Source organism: Aquarana catesbeiana, linkage group LG03 (assembly GCF_042186555.1).
Source record: "Aquarana catesbeiana isolate 2022-GZ linkage group LG03, ASM4218655v1, whole genome shotgun sequence".
NCBI lineage: Eukaryota > Metazoa > Chordata > Amphibia > Anura > Ranidae > Aquarana > Aquarana catesbeiana.
Window position 1 is genome coordinate 329546013 of NC_133326.1, and position 20218 is coordinate 329566230.

The window sequence follows — 20218 nt, forward strand, 5'->3', positions numbered from 1 at the left end:
GTCTAGTGTGAGACGTCGCCAATGAAACATACGGGCGTAGGATGAATTGGGGTTGGAGGCAATGAATTGCTCTGCAAAGAGATATGTTTAGTCCACCATATACTGCAGCAAATCTTCTGGGAAAAACAAATAAAAATAATCTAATTGGGAAAAATTAGTAGTGTTGGGTTGCACACCTGGCTGTGCGGTGAAAGGGGGCGATTATAGCTGATCCTGAGCTGGTAGGCAACCATAAGGGGTTTGCCAGGGCATCGGGGGAAGGTAGGACTGGGCTTGGATTCTTTGGGTGTGTAATTCTGGTACTGGGCTCCTCTTCCTGGGGTCTGGCGCTGCTGGTGGTAGGCAGGTCCTTCTGATCTTGGTCCTGATCTCCTTATCCTTTTTAGGAGGGACCGTTTCTTCCGCCGAATCTGTCCTAATGCATCCTCTAATGTTGACAAATGTGACCGGCTGTGATTGGACACAGCCGATCACGTAGTAAACGGCCAACTTCCTTGGCCTTTTTACCCTGATCGGGGATGGGCTGTGTCTGGGGGACACGTGTCATTCCCGAACGCCGCGCTGCGTGTTAGCTGATCCTGCTGGACATCATATGGCACCCAGTCAGGATAATGCAACCACTTTCCGGCCATCATTCTGTTATATGGCGAGAGGGAAGTGGCTAAGGGCTTGTTCACACCAGGTGTTGTAAGACTGCATTGGGCAGCTATTCCATCGCAGTCTCACTGCAAGACGAGGCAAAATGCTTTGACTTCTACCTGGCCAGTTCACACCACCCTGTTGTGCGGGATACATCATCTTGCAACGTGTTGTGACCAGTAGAACTTAGACATGTCACTTTGTGAGATTTAAGTTTGTTTGAAAAACAAACCTCCCTTCTTAGGAACTCCTAGCTCCTCTTAATGCAGAGCACCTCTTCCCTGAGTTCAGCCCTTCCTTTTGGCACAATACTTGGCCCACAAAGGCCATCAAGCCTTTCCCATAGCCCTTTTCTCAATGAATGGGCACCCTCACTTCTAAAAGTGGGGGGATGTCTGTGGCCGTTTCTTTCTGGGTGACCGATTTTTCCAGACCTGTGGGTTCAATCAGTGGTGGAGAAGAGCATGGCCAGGAGTTCAGGCTGAGGCCATATCTTTACCTTTCTGTATTGTGCCTGGGTTCCTGGTGTGCCGTGTTTCCACCTTGTCTTCTGGAGGTTTTAAAAGATTACAAGATATATTTCAAAACTCTACCACCTCAGTGCTCTTTTCTTTCAAATCAACCCAAAAACACTGCAAGGGCAGTCAGATTTGCAAAAGATCCTGAACCACCTCTTTTACCAGTACCGCCTCAGAACAGGGTTCAAGGGAGGTACTTAAAATCCCTCAACAAATTTCAGACTTCAAAAATTTATATGGAGTCTAAAAAGTCAGTAATTGCTTCTCTTGAGACCAGGGGAACACACGGCATTCACGGACATCCAAGTTATCGGTTTGAATGTACTAATTTACCCACCTCATCAGCAAACTGGGTGATCAGCTTTGGCAAATTTGTTCTCCAGCCTTCTGTGCCCTGAGTATTTAGGTCTGATCCTGGATACATCCCAGGCAAAGGTATTTCTTCCAGAAAAGAAAGTTCTTTCTCATAGAGCTCATGCTTGACAGCTGGGATCCAAAAAAAAAATCCCAAAGTGAGATTTACCAAGAAAACCTTGGGCCTCTTTTTTGAGGAAGTACATTTCACCCAATTGGACTCAATAATTCTCCAATGAAACATTCTGTTGGCTTAGAAAAAGCAGGCTGGACCTACCAATGAGCCCATTTACCCAAACAAGAATGTCCTTGTGTCCTGGTGGATCACCACTTCAGCTCTTAATGGTGGGAAAATAATTCCTTTTTTACAGTTGGAAAGTTCTTACAACAGATGCAAGTCGGTCAGGTTGGAGAGGAGTCTTCCAATCCTTGACAGCTCAGGGAACATGGTCAAGAAAAGAGACCAAACTCCCCATCAAAATCTTAGAGCTCAGAGCTGTCCTGTTGTCTCTCCAGCACTGGACCCCACTTCTACACCACAGTTGCATTTATCAACCATTAAGGAGGCACAAGGAGCCTGGCTACCTTGAGGGAAACAAACAAGATTCTGACGTGGACAGAAATCCACTGCCCAGTAATTTCTGCAGTTCACATCCTAGGAGTGACAAATGACAGGCAGATTATTTCAGTTGCCACTGCTTGGACCAAGGGGAATGGTCTCTTCATTCAGATGTGTTCAATCCTGATAAGCCAGGCATAGGGGACTCCAGATGGTACACATCTAGCCTCCAGATGCAACAAGCTATCTCTGTATCCAGAACAAGCTACCTCTGTATCCAGAACCGGGGATCTTCTAGCACTGGCCTTGGATGCTCTAGTTATCCACTGGTCTCAGTTCAGGCTAATCAATACCTTCCCTCCACTTACAACTGTGCTTTGTCTGCACTAAAAAAAAGAGCAAGAGGAATACAGTTATTCTGCATTGCTTGCTACAGAGCTGAGGACTCCGAGTGGGGTAGGCTTACGGGGGGATGCCCAGTTAATGTATGCTCATAAGCTTTGTCCATTGACCAGTCACCTGAAGGTACCAGCCTATAACTCAGTCTATAAATATTAAGTCTCTGTCTTATACTGTACTCCAAGATATGGAATTTACAGGTAAGTCAAAGTTCTTCTTTTTTTTTTTTTTTTTTTAGAACACAGTACAGGACACTGCCACCTCCCCTTGGTGTCCTAATTATTTCTTATTGTTTGTCTCCCAGAATGAACAGGGTTATATGGGTACACTCTAAGCTGAGCCCTAAGTCTTTTGGGGTTTTTTTTTTGTGTTCTTTTTTGTCCGTGTGCATTCACCTGATGGTAGCCTGCATATAACCCATATTGTATATCAATACAAGTCCTGTGCTGTACTCCAAGATAAGAAATTTACAGGTATGTCAAAATTCTCAGTTTTTCTAATTCTTCCTTACCTTTTTGTTTTCAGGAACTGAATTAACATTCAACTATAACTTGGAATGTCTTGGAAACGGAAAGACAGTGTGTAAATGTGGTGCACCCAACTGCAGTGGTTTTCTAGGAGTCAGACCCAAGGTGTGTTTTGATTTGAATTATGGAGCAGAAAGGAAATGTATAATTGTATGTCTCACCCCACCCCCCTATGACATGTCAAGACTGTTATTCACACATGCCCTTTCAAACCCATTTTTATTTTATTTTTTGTAAACTGTGTCATATTTGCATTGTTTTATAGTTTAATTTACTTTTTCATTCTTCCTCCTTTTTTTTGCCACACTTTAGATTAGATAACTTTTATTACAAGTCACTTATCCAGCTGTCTGATAGAAGGGGAAATTCTTGTCTGGTCATTTGCTAAGTAGACAAATTGCACATTTTGGCTAAGATAAAACTAAAAGCAAAACTTTTGCCCCTGTTGGGAAGATGCATCGCTATTTGTCCTATTTAACGTTATCGAAAGTTAAAAAAAAATCTAAAATTTTGGGTTTACATCAGAGAGGGAAACCTCCAAGGGGGACACTACAGGATTCCCTCAGTTTGGAGGGATTTCCTCTTGCTTCCTGTTTTGGCTGTAGGACAAGTAATTAAGAGAAATCTCCCCGATGGGACACAGCTGACAAAAAAAACTGACAGGGGTTCTAACCCTCATTTTATCCAAAATTGGGGGGGGAAAGTTTTGCTTTTAGTTCTAAATTAAATATGTGGGTGGAAGACAAGACATCCTACCAAGGAATCCAGTCTTTATACACTTTGTGTTAATGTGTTAATTTAGTTATCAGAATTCTAGTAATATATATATATATATATATATATATATATATATATATATATATATATATATATATATATGTATGTATGTTTTTTCTAGTTGCACTCGTGGACCCTCTCTAGCTGTGTATCTTTTCTGTAAAGCTAATTTAACCATAGTGAAAAAAACTGACTGACTTGCCTATTTGTTTCTGTATTTAAGAACCAGCCGCTGTCTGAAGACCGGGCCAGGAGGAAGTATGTAAAGCGCACAAAGCATGAGGTGGTTAAGGAGCATGAAGATGAATGTTTCAGCTGTGGAGATGGAGGGCAGCTTATTACTTGCAAAAAACCAGGTTGCCCCAAGGTTTATCATGCTGACTGCTTAAGTTTAACACGTAGACCTGCTGGTAAGTAAATTTTGCTGAAAGGTATTGTACTGAAGCTTGCGTATAAACCCTTAGTGATGGCGCGCTGTTCATTAAAGTTGCTTCACTGTCAGTGGTTGGCATCTTCTCTGAGATGGACAGTCATAACACAAATGGAGAGAAGAAAGGGAGAGAGGACACCACTAGGTGTCTGTATGTCAATGCTGAGATGGGTTTAATGTTTTCAGGTGTACATTCAATTTTGAAATTTTTATATAAATCTTGTACTAAAAATCTATAATTTGACTGCACCAAGGCAGATATTTGATTGTCCAAGATGACAGAAGGTAAAGAATTTTATGAAACCAAGTGGCTTTAAACAGATTTACAATCTGCTTACTCCTAACTAAATCCTTAGCTTTGAAACTACAAAAACCCACAAAATACCAACATTAGAAGTTTTTAGTTATCTCCAAATTAAAGCATCACCACATACCGTATATACTCATGTATAAGCCAAGTTTTTCAACACATATTTTTTATGCTGAAAAAGACCCCCTTGGCTTATACTCGAGTGAGGGTCCTACTTACCTGTTCTCCAGTGCAGTGCGGGTGTTCTCCGGTTATCTTCCGCTCATCTGCGGGTGCCTGCAGCCTATTTGGGTGGTCCTATGACTGCCGATATCACCGTTCTTTTCTCCTGCATGCCGGCAGCCTATGTGTTGTCCGTGCCGTACTGGGCAAGAACCTGCCCGCTTCTGTGTGCTGGTACCTGGGGCGCACCTGCTCTTCTCCAGGGCTGTGACCAAGTACGTAGCCTTCGTTTTGTTGACCCTCTTTTCCACTTACAGAGCTAGTTTACTGTTTTTCATCTAAATATTCAAAAACCTTTAACCTACCACACCTACTGATGCCTCAATTAATGTAATTTTATTGGTATCTATTTTTATTTTTGAAATTTACCAGTAGCTGCTGTCTTTCCCACTCTAGGCTTATACTCGAGTCAATAAGTTTTCCCAGTTTTTTGTGGTAAAATGAGGTGCCTCGGCTTATATTCTGGTCGGCTTATACTCAAGTATAGACGGTATATAACTTTTAATGTCCTTTCCTTTAAGCCAATTACTCCTATGCCTACATAATTCTCAAGGTATAGCTGTGATTTCTATTATTTACTGATCTTCCCTTGAGAGTCAACTGCGCCCAGTGTGACCCAACGGGAAAGGGGGCTTGTAGCAACCAATAATTTAAACTTTTTAAATTATATTTTTACTGTGGCCAAACAGACAGGCAAAAAAGCATGAAAACTTACATTGCCAACCTTCAGGCTAGGTTCACACCTATCCGATTGTTGCAGCTTACGTTTGCACAGGCACAGCCCATTAATTGGAATGGGCTGCTGTACCTGTGAGAAAAGCAGGGAAAAGTTCCCTGCACTTTTTTTTTTTTTTTTTTTTTTAATTGCAGCCAAATGGAAATTGCATGGTGCTCCTGCACCATGCAATTTTCCGCACTAGAAATGCACTGTGCTTTAATGCGTGGGGGTGCAATTAATTATGTTTTACGTAACTGATTATTTGCCTGTACTGTTCTTTCAATCATTGACTGTAACCTGTTCTGTGTAGTCTATTCTAGTCTTTACAATAACAAAAAAAACACTCTGGTATAATTTACATTTTACAAGCTTGTACACCTCCCGCCATGGTCTTTGTCAATTTATCAACTACTTTGACACAAAATTCCTGACATTATAGTGATTGGAATAAAGATGAACTTCTGAAAAAAAATCTTTAATTTAGATATACCGGTAATCCTCATTAGTCACAAAGGATATAAATTTACTTTGTGTGCACCTAAAACCAAACACAAAACCTTTACCTTTTTAAAAGTATCCATGACATTATTACTGTGTTGCACATAGCCTGGCAGAGAGCAGAGCTGTTGGTGGGACCCAGCAGATTCTCACAAACCGGCTGCTTGCAGAAGTCAGTACGGGGGTGGATACAAGACCAGTTATCATACACAATGAGAGCGAACGGGACTAAATGGTCTTTATTGCAAACTCTAGCACAGATGCAAAGAGCATAAGTTCCATACTGGATTACTGCACAGATCTGGAACAAATACAAAAATAGAAGATCTGCTTTGATTACAGTTTCAGGGAAGGTTTTTGCACTGTATAGGGTTTGTTTGGCATCTACAGTATATCTGCACCATCTGTAGTTTCAGATACCCTGAGGTTAACCTTTTATTTATTTTTTTTTTATTTAGGCACACAAAACCTTTATAAACTTGTTGATGACAGATTTTTTTTTTTTTTCTTTTTAATAGGAAAGTGGGAATGTCCGTGGCATCAATGCGATGTGTGTAGCAAAGAGGCAGCTTCTTTCTGTGAGATGTGCCCCAGCTCCTTTTGCAAAGTTCACCGTGAGGGAATGCTATTCATCTCCAAGCTTGACGGACGATTATCCTGCACTGAGCATGACCCATGTGGGCCTAATCCTTTGGAGCCTGGTGAAATTCGTGAATCTGAATCCCCTTCTAGCAGAAAGAGTGATCCTATCCAGCCACCTTCTGCCACAAAAGCTGCAGCAGACAGTGCCAAGGAAAAAAGCCCTTCCTTAGTCGATAAGAAAAGCAAACTAACAAAAGTGTTGCTGAGTTCCTCTTTAACTGGTAATCAAGAACCTGTATTCCTGGCTCTAGAGGAAAATACCAAGCCTCCTGGAAAGGTTTTAGTTGGGTGTTCTGATAAAATGTCTCTGTCTGCTGGCAAAATACTTTTGACCTCTGCAAGCCAGAAGTCGTCCACTGGTAGAAAGCTGTTTCTGGCTTCTCCCACACAAAAGACGTTGCCTCCTGGAAAAGTGCTGTTGGCCTCTTTGGGGAAGAAATCTTTGTCTACTGGGAAGCTGTTGCTGGCCTCTATAGGAAAGAAAAGTCTGTCTTCTGGGAAGGTACTGCTAGCTCCTGTAGGAAAGAATTCTTCACAAGTTGGTAGAGTGCTGCTATCTCCTACAGGAAAACACGCAGGGAAAGTGGTGTTGTCTTCAGCTGGAAAGTTACCGGCAGAGGCCGGGAAGGTGTACTTGACGGCTGCTGTAAAACACCAGGCTGTTGCAGGCAAACCTGTTTTGGCTGATGACAAAGTCCTAGCTGGCAAATCTGATTATGTGAAAAAAAGCCAGCTTGACCCTCAACCTCCTAGGACACTACCCCTTAATACCTCTGTAGATAAATGTAATACTCCTTTGCAGAAAAAATTGCCCCCAGTCACACCTAAACAGGAGCCTAAAGATCCCTGCCAAAAGGCGAGCACTGGTTTAACGAAAGAGAGGCCTGGGCGTGCTAATGATCTTCACAATGGTTTGGACAGCAAAAAGCAGTCTAAGACTTCTTCCCAGAGATCGCCCATTCATATATCTCAGGAGAAACGAAGCGCCCTTGAAGGAACATGGTCTACGGCAGCAACAGCAGAGAAATCTGAAAGCTTGTTAGGGAAACGTGTAAACTGTAGACAAACACCCCCCACTACTTCAAAAGACCAAACTAGGATTGCCAAAGAGAGGCTTCGTTCTGCATCTGGCAAAACTTTTATCCAAGTACATGACAGCGATTCAGAAGATGAATATTTGCCATCTATATACTGCATTGAAGAAACGTCTCTCTCTGATCAACAAGGGGCAGGTGTTTCTGCTGAGCAGGAACTTTCTACAGAGTGCCAGGTGCAAACCCCATCTAGGGCTTCTCAAGGTCTTGCTGTGTGCGCTGCACCTGAAAAGAAGTGATATGTAGAACTTCAAATTGAACTTGTGCCTCATCACGTATCAAAGTGCAAAGCATTGTGTGGACTGAGCTGCCATGGCTGTATAGAATATAGATGCAGTGTCATCACACTGTAAACACAGCATGCAGACTGTTACATTTTTTGATTTGCTTTTAGCTGATGACATTTTGCAGTTAGACTTGGTCGTTCCATCACTGAGAGCGGACTGCTCCATTCTTGTCACCATTAAGGATTTATGTATTCGTGAAATGACAACTGTTGTCCTTTAAAAAGGCTGTGGGCCTATTAAAAAGAAAAAAAAAAAGCAGCAATAAGGCACTTCTGGCAATGTTTTGAGTCTACAAACAATAGTCTGGAGCGTGGCAGCAAGGAAATAGAGAGGTGCCTTATTACAATGATGTGTAGTATTTTAAGCTGAGGATTTTTAGGAAACTTTTAATGCCAATGGGACCTCAAAATTGGATGTGTGCTCTTTGGGTGAGGGTTCCATTGTTGCTTAGTATTTGGTCTCTAATTAATCTGTCACTGCATGCCTGATTTTCTTTAAAAAATGGGATGTTTTGTAACGCATACTTTTACTGTTGATGCTTATTTACATTTATTTGGATCAATTGAAATATGGGACTGCAGTATTAAGCATTAACACAAGTCATTCTATTGAACTGGGCAGAAGGCATCCTTTTTCTGCCTTGTAACAAAGGTTGCCCTATTTTTATTTTGAACTAATAGTGAACAATACATGGGGGATAAACACTCTAGCTTGGGTAATTGGGTTTTCAACTACCCCAGCCAAAGTTTTCAATTATGGGAGAATGTAGGTGAGTTGCATCCCCACTATTTGCGTGTGTGTGTGTAGTTTCTCCTTATAATGTGCATTGCAGCTCTTGACTTTGCTTCCCACCCGTTCCAGGCGTGGCAATGCCAATCAAATGGGTCTCTTAGTCTTTCAGCCTGCATATTCTGCAGTGAAGATTAAGTGGCTTGATTGAGAAGCAGTTAGAATGAGACCCTTTGCGATGGTTGGAATGGGTGGGTGAGGCTTAGGAGGAAGGGATCTTGTTCATTGAATGGGCATTCTGCAACAAGATGTGGAAACCTTTTAACTGGAAGGATAATCTTTCAGTATTAAATGTATGCAGGTCATGCCTTCCAACTGCATATTGATTTAAATCCATTGTTATGGAGTGACATCCAGTTCCATTAATTTTTTTTTTTCTCTCTCCCATCATTGGAGAAGTGCATAGTTTGTGACAGATTTTAAGTAGGCTGGTGATACTAAGCCAATGGATATCTCAAGGCTGTAAATAAGAGACCATATGACATGTTTAAAAGAGCGCTATGGAAGCTGTCTAGAGAAACGCGGGGAAAAATAACTTGAGTCTGCTTTTTACAGGCATTTTTGGCAGTAGCCAATGACTGGGCCAGCCCCAGTTCAAAGTGCACATTGTGGTGTGTCAATCTCCTGTCTGCACATTAAGCTTACATCTGCCTTTGTTGAATCTGAGCAATGTTAAGCTGGGAACCATGGTGCTATCGGCAGCTGTGCTTCATGTTTTTACTGTATTCTGTTTTTAAACCACCTTTGTGAGTCATGGTGTTGGTGTTTGTACCAGTGCCTCCATGACACAAGCTGAGTCTTTTCCTTTTTTTTTTTCCCCCATTGTTCTGCCCTTTTAGTTCTGTGAACTTTTTATATGTTTGTTTAGTAATATGGGTCAGAGAGCAAAAGGACTCCCTTTTTATTATTTTTTCAATAAAGTAGACTATTTTAAACCCTTTTTAAGTGCATGAATGATAGGGCTTTCGTTTTCATGTTTTTGTGTTTTTTTTTTTATTTTATTTTTTTTAGTTGCATTGCTCACAAAGTGTGTTTTTGTGTAAAAAAAATTTTTTTTTTTTTTTTTTTTTAGTTTTTTGTTTCTACCCGTTGACATGTCCACCTCTTGCCCCCAGCAGAGCTTTTAGATGAGCTATGACCACTGATCGCTATTCAGTCATGTAGGTGGTGTGGGTTCCCTTTGTTCAGTGTATGTGTGTGCTTTGCTGTGTGTAGGCGATATCTTGTCTGTTGTCTTAGTCTGAGAGCATGTCAATGGTTTGAGACTGGAGTCTTGTCAAGTGACTCAGAATTCTAGTGTAAAATCATTACTTCTGTGAAGTCAGCTTGAAGTTTTTTTTTTTTTTTTTTTTTTTTTTTAAAGTCTCATAGCTATGCTAATTGCAGCTTTTTTTTTTTTTAGTTTGCATTCTTTAACATGCAGAAAAAATTGTGACAAGTACGCATAAGAAGAGATCCCTTTATGGGTTGGCTAACTTTTATAGAGATAAGTATACATAGCTCTTAGCAGAGAAGTTGTGTTGACTGACTTTACTTGTGATTATACTGGTGATCAATCCTACAGTACCATACATCCAGATACCACACATCCAGGCACTGAAGACATTCCATGGTCCCTGACATCTGATTATTCCAGTCTGTATTTCTGCATACCCTATTTGGCTCTAGATATGGACACTGTCATGGATTCAAGGACTGAACGCTCAAACTAACCACCTCAGTGTACCACCATGTCCATCACTCCACGTTCACTGGTGCTACCCATCTCTTGAAGTTCCTCACTGACCTTCTATACCATCCTGCTGTGTAAATGGAAGTTAAGTATAGCTGACTGGATATATGGGATACAGTTCTGTCCATTTGCTGGGATGGCGGCATGTATGATGATAAAGGTTTCCTCACACTATTTTTTTTTTTTTTTTTTCTTTTGTACCTTTTTACTTTTTCTGTGTAACTAGGTTTTTGCATTTCCTGTCACTAGTAGAAGGTGGTCATGCGCCTTCTCTGAAAATGTACTGTAATTCTTTGTAAATAGAAGAAAACACAATACTGTAAAGTTTAAATTTACTCCTGCCTCCTGTTTGTACTGATTTGTGTTTGTGTGGCTGAAGAAAATGGATTATTACAGCCTGCGGCAGGTAATCCATTTGGAGGAAGACTTATATCTCATTACACTACAGTATCTTCACTTTAAAGGAATGTTCCAATTTCAAATAAACTGTGGAAATCACCTTTCTGACGTGTCCAGCCGTGGAGGGTGCTCCATTCAGATTCCAATTTTGCTAACTCATCACTGATATACTTCTGCAGTAGGTTACTGCTAGCTCTCACTAAGGGGTCACATGAGTCCGCGTGTGCATTTTTTAGATTTTTGTTTGTGGTCCTTTAACCACAATTTTACACGTTTCTTTGTGTTTACATGTGTTCAGGAAAATAGAAATCAGTAGGAAAGTGCACAGGTACAAGCGCAAAACATTAAAAATCATGTTTTTATAATCAAAGTAAACTGCCTTTTATTTTTTATTGCTAACTGGTAGTTTTTCAGTCTTGTTTCTGGGGGGGGGGGGCCCAAATGGTCTACCGGTATATCAATGTAATTGATGAATGTTTTACAAGGTTGCATAGCTTTTTAATATCTACTGGGGCCCTTTGACTACGTGCTTCCCGCCCCCGCTATAGCCAAAAGACGGCTACAGCATGGGCCTCCAGTTCTCGAAGGATATCCTTCTGCGGGCGTGCCCCCTGGGGCTTGCTCTGTGACAGCTGTGTCCTTCTGGACAATAAAAGGCCAAACACAGCGACCCTTTACATGTGATCAGCTGCGTCCAATCACAGCTGGTCACATATAAACAGACTTGCCGGTTATTGATATTGCTTTCCCTCACATGCTGTCTGTGTGGAAAAGAGCACCGATAACCGGCAAGTCTGTCCGGGCACAGTGAGTGCATTGTTTACACTGATCATCGGTGAAGAAGAAAAATTACTTATTTGCAAAATTTTATAACCGAAACTAAAACGTTTTTATTTTTCCCAATTTTCGGTCTTTTTCCATTTTGTTTAGCTAAAATAAAAAAAACAGTGGTAATTAAATACCACCAAAAGAAAGCTCTGTCTAAAATAAATGATAATTTAAAATAAAAAAATAATTTGGGTACAGTGTTGCTTGACAGCGCAATTGCCATTCACAGTGCGACAGCACTAAAAGCTGAAAACTGGCCTGGGCAGGAAGCAGGTGAAAGTGCCTGGTATTGAAGTGGTTAAAGGGGTTGTAAACCTACGTGTTTTTTTCATCTTGATGCATCCTATGCATTAAGGTGAAAAAACACCTGGTAGTGACCGCCCCCCCCAGCCCACCCCCCGTCAGTTTTACCTGAGCCCTGGAGCTTGACCCACGGAGACGCGCAGTGTCTCTGCCCGGGGTTCTCTGCTCTTCTTTGGATTGATAGCAGCGCAGCCATTGGCTCCTGCTGCTGTCAATCAAATCCAATGACCCTCGGGGCGAGGCCTAGTCCTGCATTCGGCCTCTATGGATGCTGAATGCTGGACGCGGGAAAGCGCCCGCAAGGTAATCCCTCTGGAGAGCACTTCTCTTAGGGGGTTATCTGATGTGGGAAGGAGCCATGAGAGCTGCCGGGGGACCCCAGAAGAGCAGGTTCGGGGTAACTCTGTGCAAAACACGCTGCACAGTGGAGGTAAGTATGATATGCATGTTTAAAAAAAAAAAAACCCTTATGCCGCGTACACACAAGCAGACTTTCCGGCAGTAAAGGTCCGACGGAACGAAAAAAAAAATGGTCAGTAGCACTGTTGCTGGATTGAGATAGATATAGTATAAGTGTCCACTGGGAATTTTCTTTATTGAAAAAAAACGGTGTGAATAGAATAAAAAGCAAGTGGGCAAAAAACCTTTGTATATATTGGCTAGCAGTCCGTGCTCCAGGGCAAGCCTTCAGGGAAGCATGAAGCAGGCTCCAAATAAATGAAATAGAACGAACAGAAAAAAACACCTCCAGATCAGGATCAGTTAGATTTATTAAATATACAAACAATTATGTCCACTTACATATGATGAAAGGCAAGTTGAGCACAAGTAATCATCAAGCAGTGGTGTCCGCCCAGCGTTGTAAGCCTATGTAAAGAAATCCTTAGGATAGAATATAGTCCTGTCCAGCAGGATATCCTGATTCTGTCCTAGGGGTTGAAACCGAGGCTTGGCTCTGGTTAGCTGTATAATGCAGGCATCTGGCACGTTGACATCACTAGCGGTGCAACGACGTTTTGGCGCATGCGCACTGTGTTGTACAGGCGCGCGCCTTCCTCAAGCTTAGAGGACATAGGCTCCTTTGAGCCTTATATGTGCTACCGTTTGGCGTCATCTAGTGGGGACTGGGTAAAACGAACCAATCTGCACAAGAGGACTCCAGACTCCAATAGATTTTGTATGGCAAATGCAAAATAACTCTAGACATGTAACTGGATGGGGGTCTAGTGATAAGGGGTACAACGAGTGAAAAAACAAATTAAGAACGGTGATGAGATTGAAAAAAAGGAAGGACGAAAAGAGAAAGAATGTTTTTGTTTTAAATAAAATGAAATAGAAATTATAAATAAAAATAACAAAATAAATAAATGAAAATACAAATAAATATAAAGATTAATAAAAAAAGAGGGGGGGAGAGGGGGTGTGTGTATATATGTGTATGTGTGTGTGTATATATATATATAAATATATAATAATAATTTATTTCAGGTACTTGTATAGCGCCGTCAATTTACGCAGCGCTTTTACATATACATTGTACATTCACATCGGTCCCTAACTCGCATTCATACATACTAGGGACAATTTAGACAGGATCCAATTAACCTACCAGCATATATAATATTTATATATATATATATATATATATATATATATATATATATATATATATATTCTAGCATTAAAAACATCTTTTAGTTAATTGTAAGATAAAGGGAAAGAAGAATTAATAGAAATCTATAGGGAACATGGTTGGGTATATATGTATATGGATGCCTTGGTATGTTTAACCACTTCAATACCAGGCACTTAGACACCTTCCTGCCCAGACCAATTTTCAGCTTTCAGTGCTGTCGCAGTTTGAATGACAATTGCGCGGTCATGCTACACTGTACCCAAAATAAATTTTTATCATTTTGTTCCCACAAATAGAGCTTTCTTTTGGTGGTATTTGATCACCTCTGCGGTTTTTATTTTTTGCTAAACAAATAAAAAAAGACTGAAAATTTTGAAAAAAAATAAGTTTTGGTTCTGTTATAAAATTTTGTAAATAAGTAAATTTTCTCTTTCACTGATGGGCACTGATAAGGTGGCACTGATGAGGTGTTCACCAATGAGCGGGCACTGACGATGGGCACTGGTAGGCGGCACTGATATGCAGCATTGATAGGTGGCACTGATGGGCACTCATGGGTGGCACTGGTGGGCACTGATGGGTGACACTTATGGGCACTGAAAGGCTGCAAAGATGGGTTCTTATGGGTGGCACTGATACGTGGCACTGATAGGCATCCCTGGTGGCACTGGCAGTGGTAGGCATTGGAGTGGGCACTGATTGGCAGCTGCCTGGGCATTGATTGGCAGCTGCCTTTGCACTGATTAGTATTTCCCTGGGGGTCTAGGGGGCATACCTGGTGGTCCAGTGTGGCTGGTTTCCCTGGTGGTTCTGGGCGGCTTCCCTGGTGGTTCTGGGCGGCTTCCCTGGTGGTTCTGGGCGGCTTCCCTGGTGGTTCTGGGCGGCTTCCCTGGTGGTCCTGAGCGGCTTCCCTGGTGGTCCTGGGTAGGATCCTAGGGGGGGGCTGTGCTGATAAACAATCAGCACAGCCCCCCCTGTCAGGAGAGCAGCCGATCGGCTCTCCTCTACTCGCGTCTGTCAGACGCGAGTGAGGAAAAGCCGATCACCGGCTCTTCCTATTTACATCGTGATCAGCCGTGATTGGGCACGGCTGATCACGTGGTAAAGAGTCTCCGTCAGAGACTCTTTACCTAGATCGGTGCTGCGGGGTGTCAGACTGACACCCCGCAACAACGATCGCCGCGGTGCGCGCCCCCCGGGGGCGCGCAGCAGCTCAATATCCTGCGGACGTCATATGACGTCCAGTCAGGATATTGAAACCACTTTGCCGCCGTCATTTTGCTATATGGCGGGCAACAAGTGGTTAAGTAACCTTCTTTTCTTTTTAGTAGATGATGAACAACCATTGTAAAAATTATTAAAAGGAAAAGACCTGATAAGCAGCTTAATGATGGAAAACTAGAAAAAGGAGGGAGGAATAAATATTTATAAAATCGTAGACAACACCAAAGTCTCATTAATTCCCCCAGGTGACAAAGTATCAAGGGAATATATCCAAAAAGTTTCGCATTCACACAGCCTAAAGAACCTCTCTGCCTCAGATAGATTTTTAGGCATTTGTTCTAAGACCCATACCTTAAGGCCATGGGTAGAGCCTTTTTGGCACTTGGAAAAATGGCGAGGGACGCTATGTTTATCCTTTCCTTCCTCAATCTTTCTGCGATGTTCTCCAAATCTTTTTCTCAGTGGACGGTTAGTGCGGCCCACATAAAGTAAATGGCAGGGACAATAATGGCAATAAACTACAAAATCAGATGAGCAGTTGTAAAACTCATTGATATCATAGGTCTTGCCCTTTTAGTAGAAAAATGTTTCTGGCCATGTTGTACATAATCACAAGTTTTGCACAAAGGTTTTTTGCACTGAAACATGCCATGCAGTGGGAGTAAACATAAACGTGGACTGGACTGAATGTAGTTTCAGCTTGCTAGGGGCAATTTTATTTTTTACATTGGGTGCTCTTTTATAGGTTACTTTAGGGAATTTGGGTAGAAGAGTTTTCAAATGTAGGTCCTCTAGGAGTATTGGCCAGTGCTTTTTCAAGATGGATTCCATTTTATTATGGTCATGATGGAATCTTGTGGTAAACCAGACTGATTGATCTGTAACCTCTTTTTTACTCTGTGGTGGGGTATCTACTAAATAGTATGTGTAGGCCTTCTGAATGAGTGATTCTGGGTATCCTTTATCTCTCAGTTTTGGCTAAGCACACTACTCTCCTTAATAAAATCATTGTTTTTTGTGCAATTGCATTTGAGGCGGCAGAATTGGCTTCTTGGTATGTTGTTCTTCCACTTATAGTAGTGGCAACTTCTGTAATGTAACAGTGTGTTGCCAGTAGTAGGTTTTGAGTAGTTTCTAGCATGTATTATGTCCTCATCATGATACAACTCAAGATCCAAAAATGCCAATTTTTCGACATCCGAAACATAGGTGAATCTTAAGCCATATGGATTGTCATTGCAGTGGTTGACAAAATCTGCTGTGTCCTGAGGGGAACCGTTCCAAATGATAAAAATATCAATATACCTGCCATAGTATATAAGATGCCTTCAATAAGGATTATTGTTCCATATGTACTTGTGTTCCCAAAGACCCATTGCTAGGTTGGCATACGAGGGAGCAAAATTCACGCCCATCGCATTCCGATCGTGTGTGGGCTTCATCGGACCTTTTCTGTTGGACCTAGAAATAGAACGTTTCAAATCTTTCCGATGGACTTGATTCCTATCGAAAAAAATGTTCGTCTGTATGCTAGTCCGACGGACCGAAAACGACACAAGGGCAGCTATTGGCTACTAGCTATTTAACTTCCTTTTCTAGTCCGGTCGTACGTCATCACGTTGAAAACGATCGGACTTTGGTGGGACCGTGTGTAGGCAAGTCCGTTTTGTCGGAACTCCGTTGAAAAGTCCTTTGGTATTCAGTCCGACGAGAAGTCCGCTCGTGTGTACGCGGCATCACAGTCACGTTAAGCCTGTGAGGGCTTGCTGAGACTGATGCTCTTCATACTGGCTTTTACTAGCCAAGATGAAAATAAAAATGTGTTTGTACATAGCCTAAACTTATCAGGAAACGCATGCATTCAGTAGAAATAAAGAAAACTATGCTGCATCCAGTAGTGATTGTAGCTCATTTCAAATTGTCCAGCCCTTGTTTGATGCATTGCGTAGAAATTAAACAGAACAGGTTTAAGGTCCAAAGAGAAATAAAGATTGCTATGGTTTGCCACTACCTTCAAAGGCTTCAGTACTCTTGAGTCACCTAGAATAAGCATGTGGATTGGGAGTTCTTGGTTCACTTTATGAATGACATGCACGACATCCAGGCTGCTAACTTTTCCAGGACCAAAGTCAGCAGTGGCAGGAACCACATTTTTGTAGTGATCTTTACCCTAATATGTTTATCGTCTCTCTGCTGGGTTGGTTGTTGAAGATGCGTTACTAGAGAGCCAGAAAACATGCATAGGTGCATGGAGCTTAACTTGGTTTAGCTTCTAAACCAGTGATCTCCGAACTGTGGACCAGGAACCAGATCCGATACTTTGTTTTTATCTGGGCCTTGGGGCGCTATTTTTTTTGTCCACTGATACCAACAATGGGACATTATCCCCCCCCCCACACACACACTGACTCCAATAAAGGGGCAGAATTCCTCCCAAATTACACCAACGATGGGATGCTATTCCTCCCACTGACATCAAAGCTGGGGCATTGTTTATTCCCACTGATGTCAGAACATTTTCAACTCCCAATGACCACAGTCCAGCCCCCCTTAAAGTGGAAGTCCATGCTAAAACTAAAATCCCTGCATCTATAGCCACCAACATTCTAAAGCTAACCTATCTAGCCCTGTAAAGAAAAAAAATCAGTATACATACCTTTTCTGCAGGCGACCCAACCCAATCTCCAGCGGCGGAAGCTCTGCAGAGGACACGTCTGACAAAGGCTGTGAAATGAATGGGGAGTGACATCACCCATAGAGTTACTATGGGACTTTAGTTGTCGGGTGTGTCCTCCTGCACCTGCCCACGCAGCGAAGCTGCGGCTGACGGCTCAGCGTGGGATCTGAGCTTTCGTCGCTGGAGATCGGGTTGGATTGCCTCCAGTAAAGGTATGTACACTGATTTTTTATTATTTTTTTCTTTCTTTCTTTACAGGGCTAGATAGGTTAGTGTTAGAAGGTTAGTGGCTATAGATGCAGTGATTTTTTTTTTTTTTGTTTTTTTTTTTTTGTTTTTTTTTTTTTTTTTTTTGTTTTTTTTTTTTTTTTTTGTTTTAGCATGGACTTCCACTTTAAAGCGGAGCTCCGCCGAAATTTATTTATTTTTTTTAAAGTCAGCAGCTACAAATACTGCAGCTGCTGACTTTTAAAACATGGACACTTACCTGTCCAGGGCGCCCGCGATGTTGGCACCCGAGGCCGAACCGTCTCTCGTTCCTCGGGTGCTGCCGCCTCCATCCTCGGTAAGGGAATCAGGAAGTGAAGGCTTGCGCCTTCACTTCCCGGTTCCCTACTGCGCATGCGCGAGTCGCACAGCGCAATACAGATGGTCCCTGCTGTCTCTGGGACCCGTGTGTTTCCCAGCAGACAGTGGGGGGGGGGGGGGGGGGGTTGACAGGAAGTGGCGTAAATAACCGCAGTTTCTGTGGCTATCTATGCCGGAAGTGGTATCTGCACCCCCCTCCCCCCTGAAAGGTGCCAACTGTGACACTGGAGGGGGGGGGGGGGATCCGATGAGTGGAACTTCCACTTTTGGGTGGAACTCCACTTGAAGTCTGAAGGACAGTAAATTGGCCCTTTGGTTAGAAAGATTGGAGTGTATATAGTGTATAATCATGATGCCAATAACTTATGAGGCTGGCCTGGGGGACTCTAACATTGGAACTTGTGCTTAAGGGTAAAGAAAAGACTAATCAATTTATACTTTTATGTTTCTAGAGCTGTATGCTGGGGAGAGGGGGTTCTGGTTGCTATGGGGCAATGAGGACAGTTAACGATTCATGAAATGAGAGTGATTAGAATCATGCATGGTTTACCTACTACTGGCCCCTAATGCTTCAGGGTGCTTTTTGTTGTGATGCCTGTTACCAAACATTTAGAGACACTATCGGTACTCTGGGTGGTGGTGAGCACCAGAAATTCTTGTTTCTCTTTCGTTCATCGACTGACACAGCGCCTCCTTAATCCTTACCATTGGGTTATGTTGCCTCCGCAGGAGTAGGACTAGGCAGAACAAAAAACGCCTGGCTACGCCCATGGGCTGTCCTCAGTCAGTATATAACCCCCTCCCTGCTCTAGGTATTAAGTTTATTTCTGTCTAGTCAGGAGTAAGGACCTAGTTCCTTGCTGGGATCTTTTGGTTCTGGCAAATTTTGCTCTTTGTCTCTTTCTTCCATGCATTTTCTCCTGGAAGATCTACAATCAACTGCCAGTCTGGGCAACGGGCTGGATAATCTAGATCCAGTGGTCTCCCCAGTCCAGCCAGCGAGTACGTGCAGACTGCAGCTACGCGCTGGGTCAGCCGTGACATAGCCTCAATGGACAGGGGCTGGCCTGCGAGGTAAACGTCTCGTAGGGTCGCATGCGAACGGGCTCTGGTCCGAATTGCAGCAGTCCCTTGGCAGACAGCCCCCACTTCGGCGGTTCTGTCTGGACAGTCACCCATACCATGGATCGGTAAGTTTGTCCTCCTTTGTGCAGTTTGGGGTGGACGCGGGTACCCTCCATGGATGGTCGGACCTGCCTGCAGGATACCTCCTCCCATCCTATAGTCCCTTTGGTTAAGCTGAGCTTCCCCCTCCCCCCACGGATTGGTGGGAATCCCAGGGCAGGCAGCAGGGACCCCTGGGGGTCTCCCCCGCCATTGCCCTTTTGAGTGCTGTGTGTCCTGCCCTGGCGATATGGTGGGGGGGTTCCAGTGCAGCAGGTGCATGCCCTGCTGTGTGTACAGTATGAGGTAGTGTGCAGTTTGGGGGTCCCAGTGCTGAGAGCACAGTGGTGCAGAGTGTACAGCGGTATCTCCTTAAATGTTCACTCGGCCTGGTGGCTTACGGTACCTTTTGGAGGGGGTCCCCTTGCAGAGGGTGCAGCGATGTTTAAGGCACAGTGAGGATCCTGGCAGCATGCTTCAGCATGTCAAACGACCGGTGGCCATGTTTGGGCAGTCCGATGACATCACAGCAGCCATTTTCCCTTGGTTTGGCTGGTCTCCGGCCAGCGGCCATTTTGCCTTAGTCTAAGGAGACAGCTGGAGCCCCATGGAGATGCCAGGGCTCCTCCTCTTCCTGCCCGGGATGGATGAAATAGAGGCTGACCATTGGTGTTTGTTGGGTCCAAATTACGACGCTGTTCCTGGCTGGGAGGGTGAGTCTTTGGGGGTCCTTGTGTATCTCCCTCTCTGCTGATAGGTACCCTGGCAATTGGGGTGCCCCTTGGTGGTGCCAAAGATTCCTTTTGTACTACAGGGTCTTCTTTCCTATGGAGCCTTAGTGTCACATCTCACCCACTGATCTCCTCATGGAGGTAGCAGGTCCCTCGCAACCCCAGCTTCCCAT

General features: G+C 43.2%; 1 protein-coding gene across 4 annotated transcripts in view; it reads left to right on the forward strand.

The window, feature by feature from the left end:
- The window catches only part of NSD1 (nuclear receptor binding SET domain protein 1), a 128877-nt gene extending 117591 nt beyond the window's left edge, over positions 1–11286 (forward strand). For 3 of the 4 annotated variants that reach the window (XM_073620484.1, XM_073620483.1, XM_073620485.1), the window contains exons 23-25: positions 2995–3101; positions 3997–4183; positions 6470–11286. In XM_073620484.1, coding sequence (XP_073476585.1) covers positions 2995–3101; positions 3997–4183; positions 6470–7926 — 1751 coding nt within the window. In that variant the 3' untranslated portion in view covers positions 7927–11286. The remainder of the gene's footprint in view (positions 1–2994; positions 3102–3996; positions 4184–6469) is intronic. The other variant, XR_012242874.1, reaches the window with a different exon arrangement.
- Positions 11287–20218: the final 8932 nt, after the last annotated feature.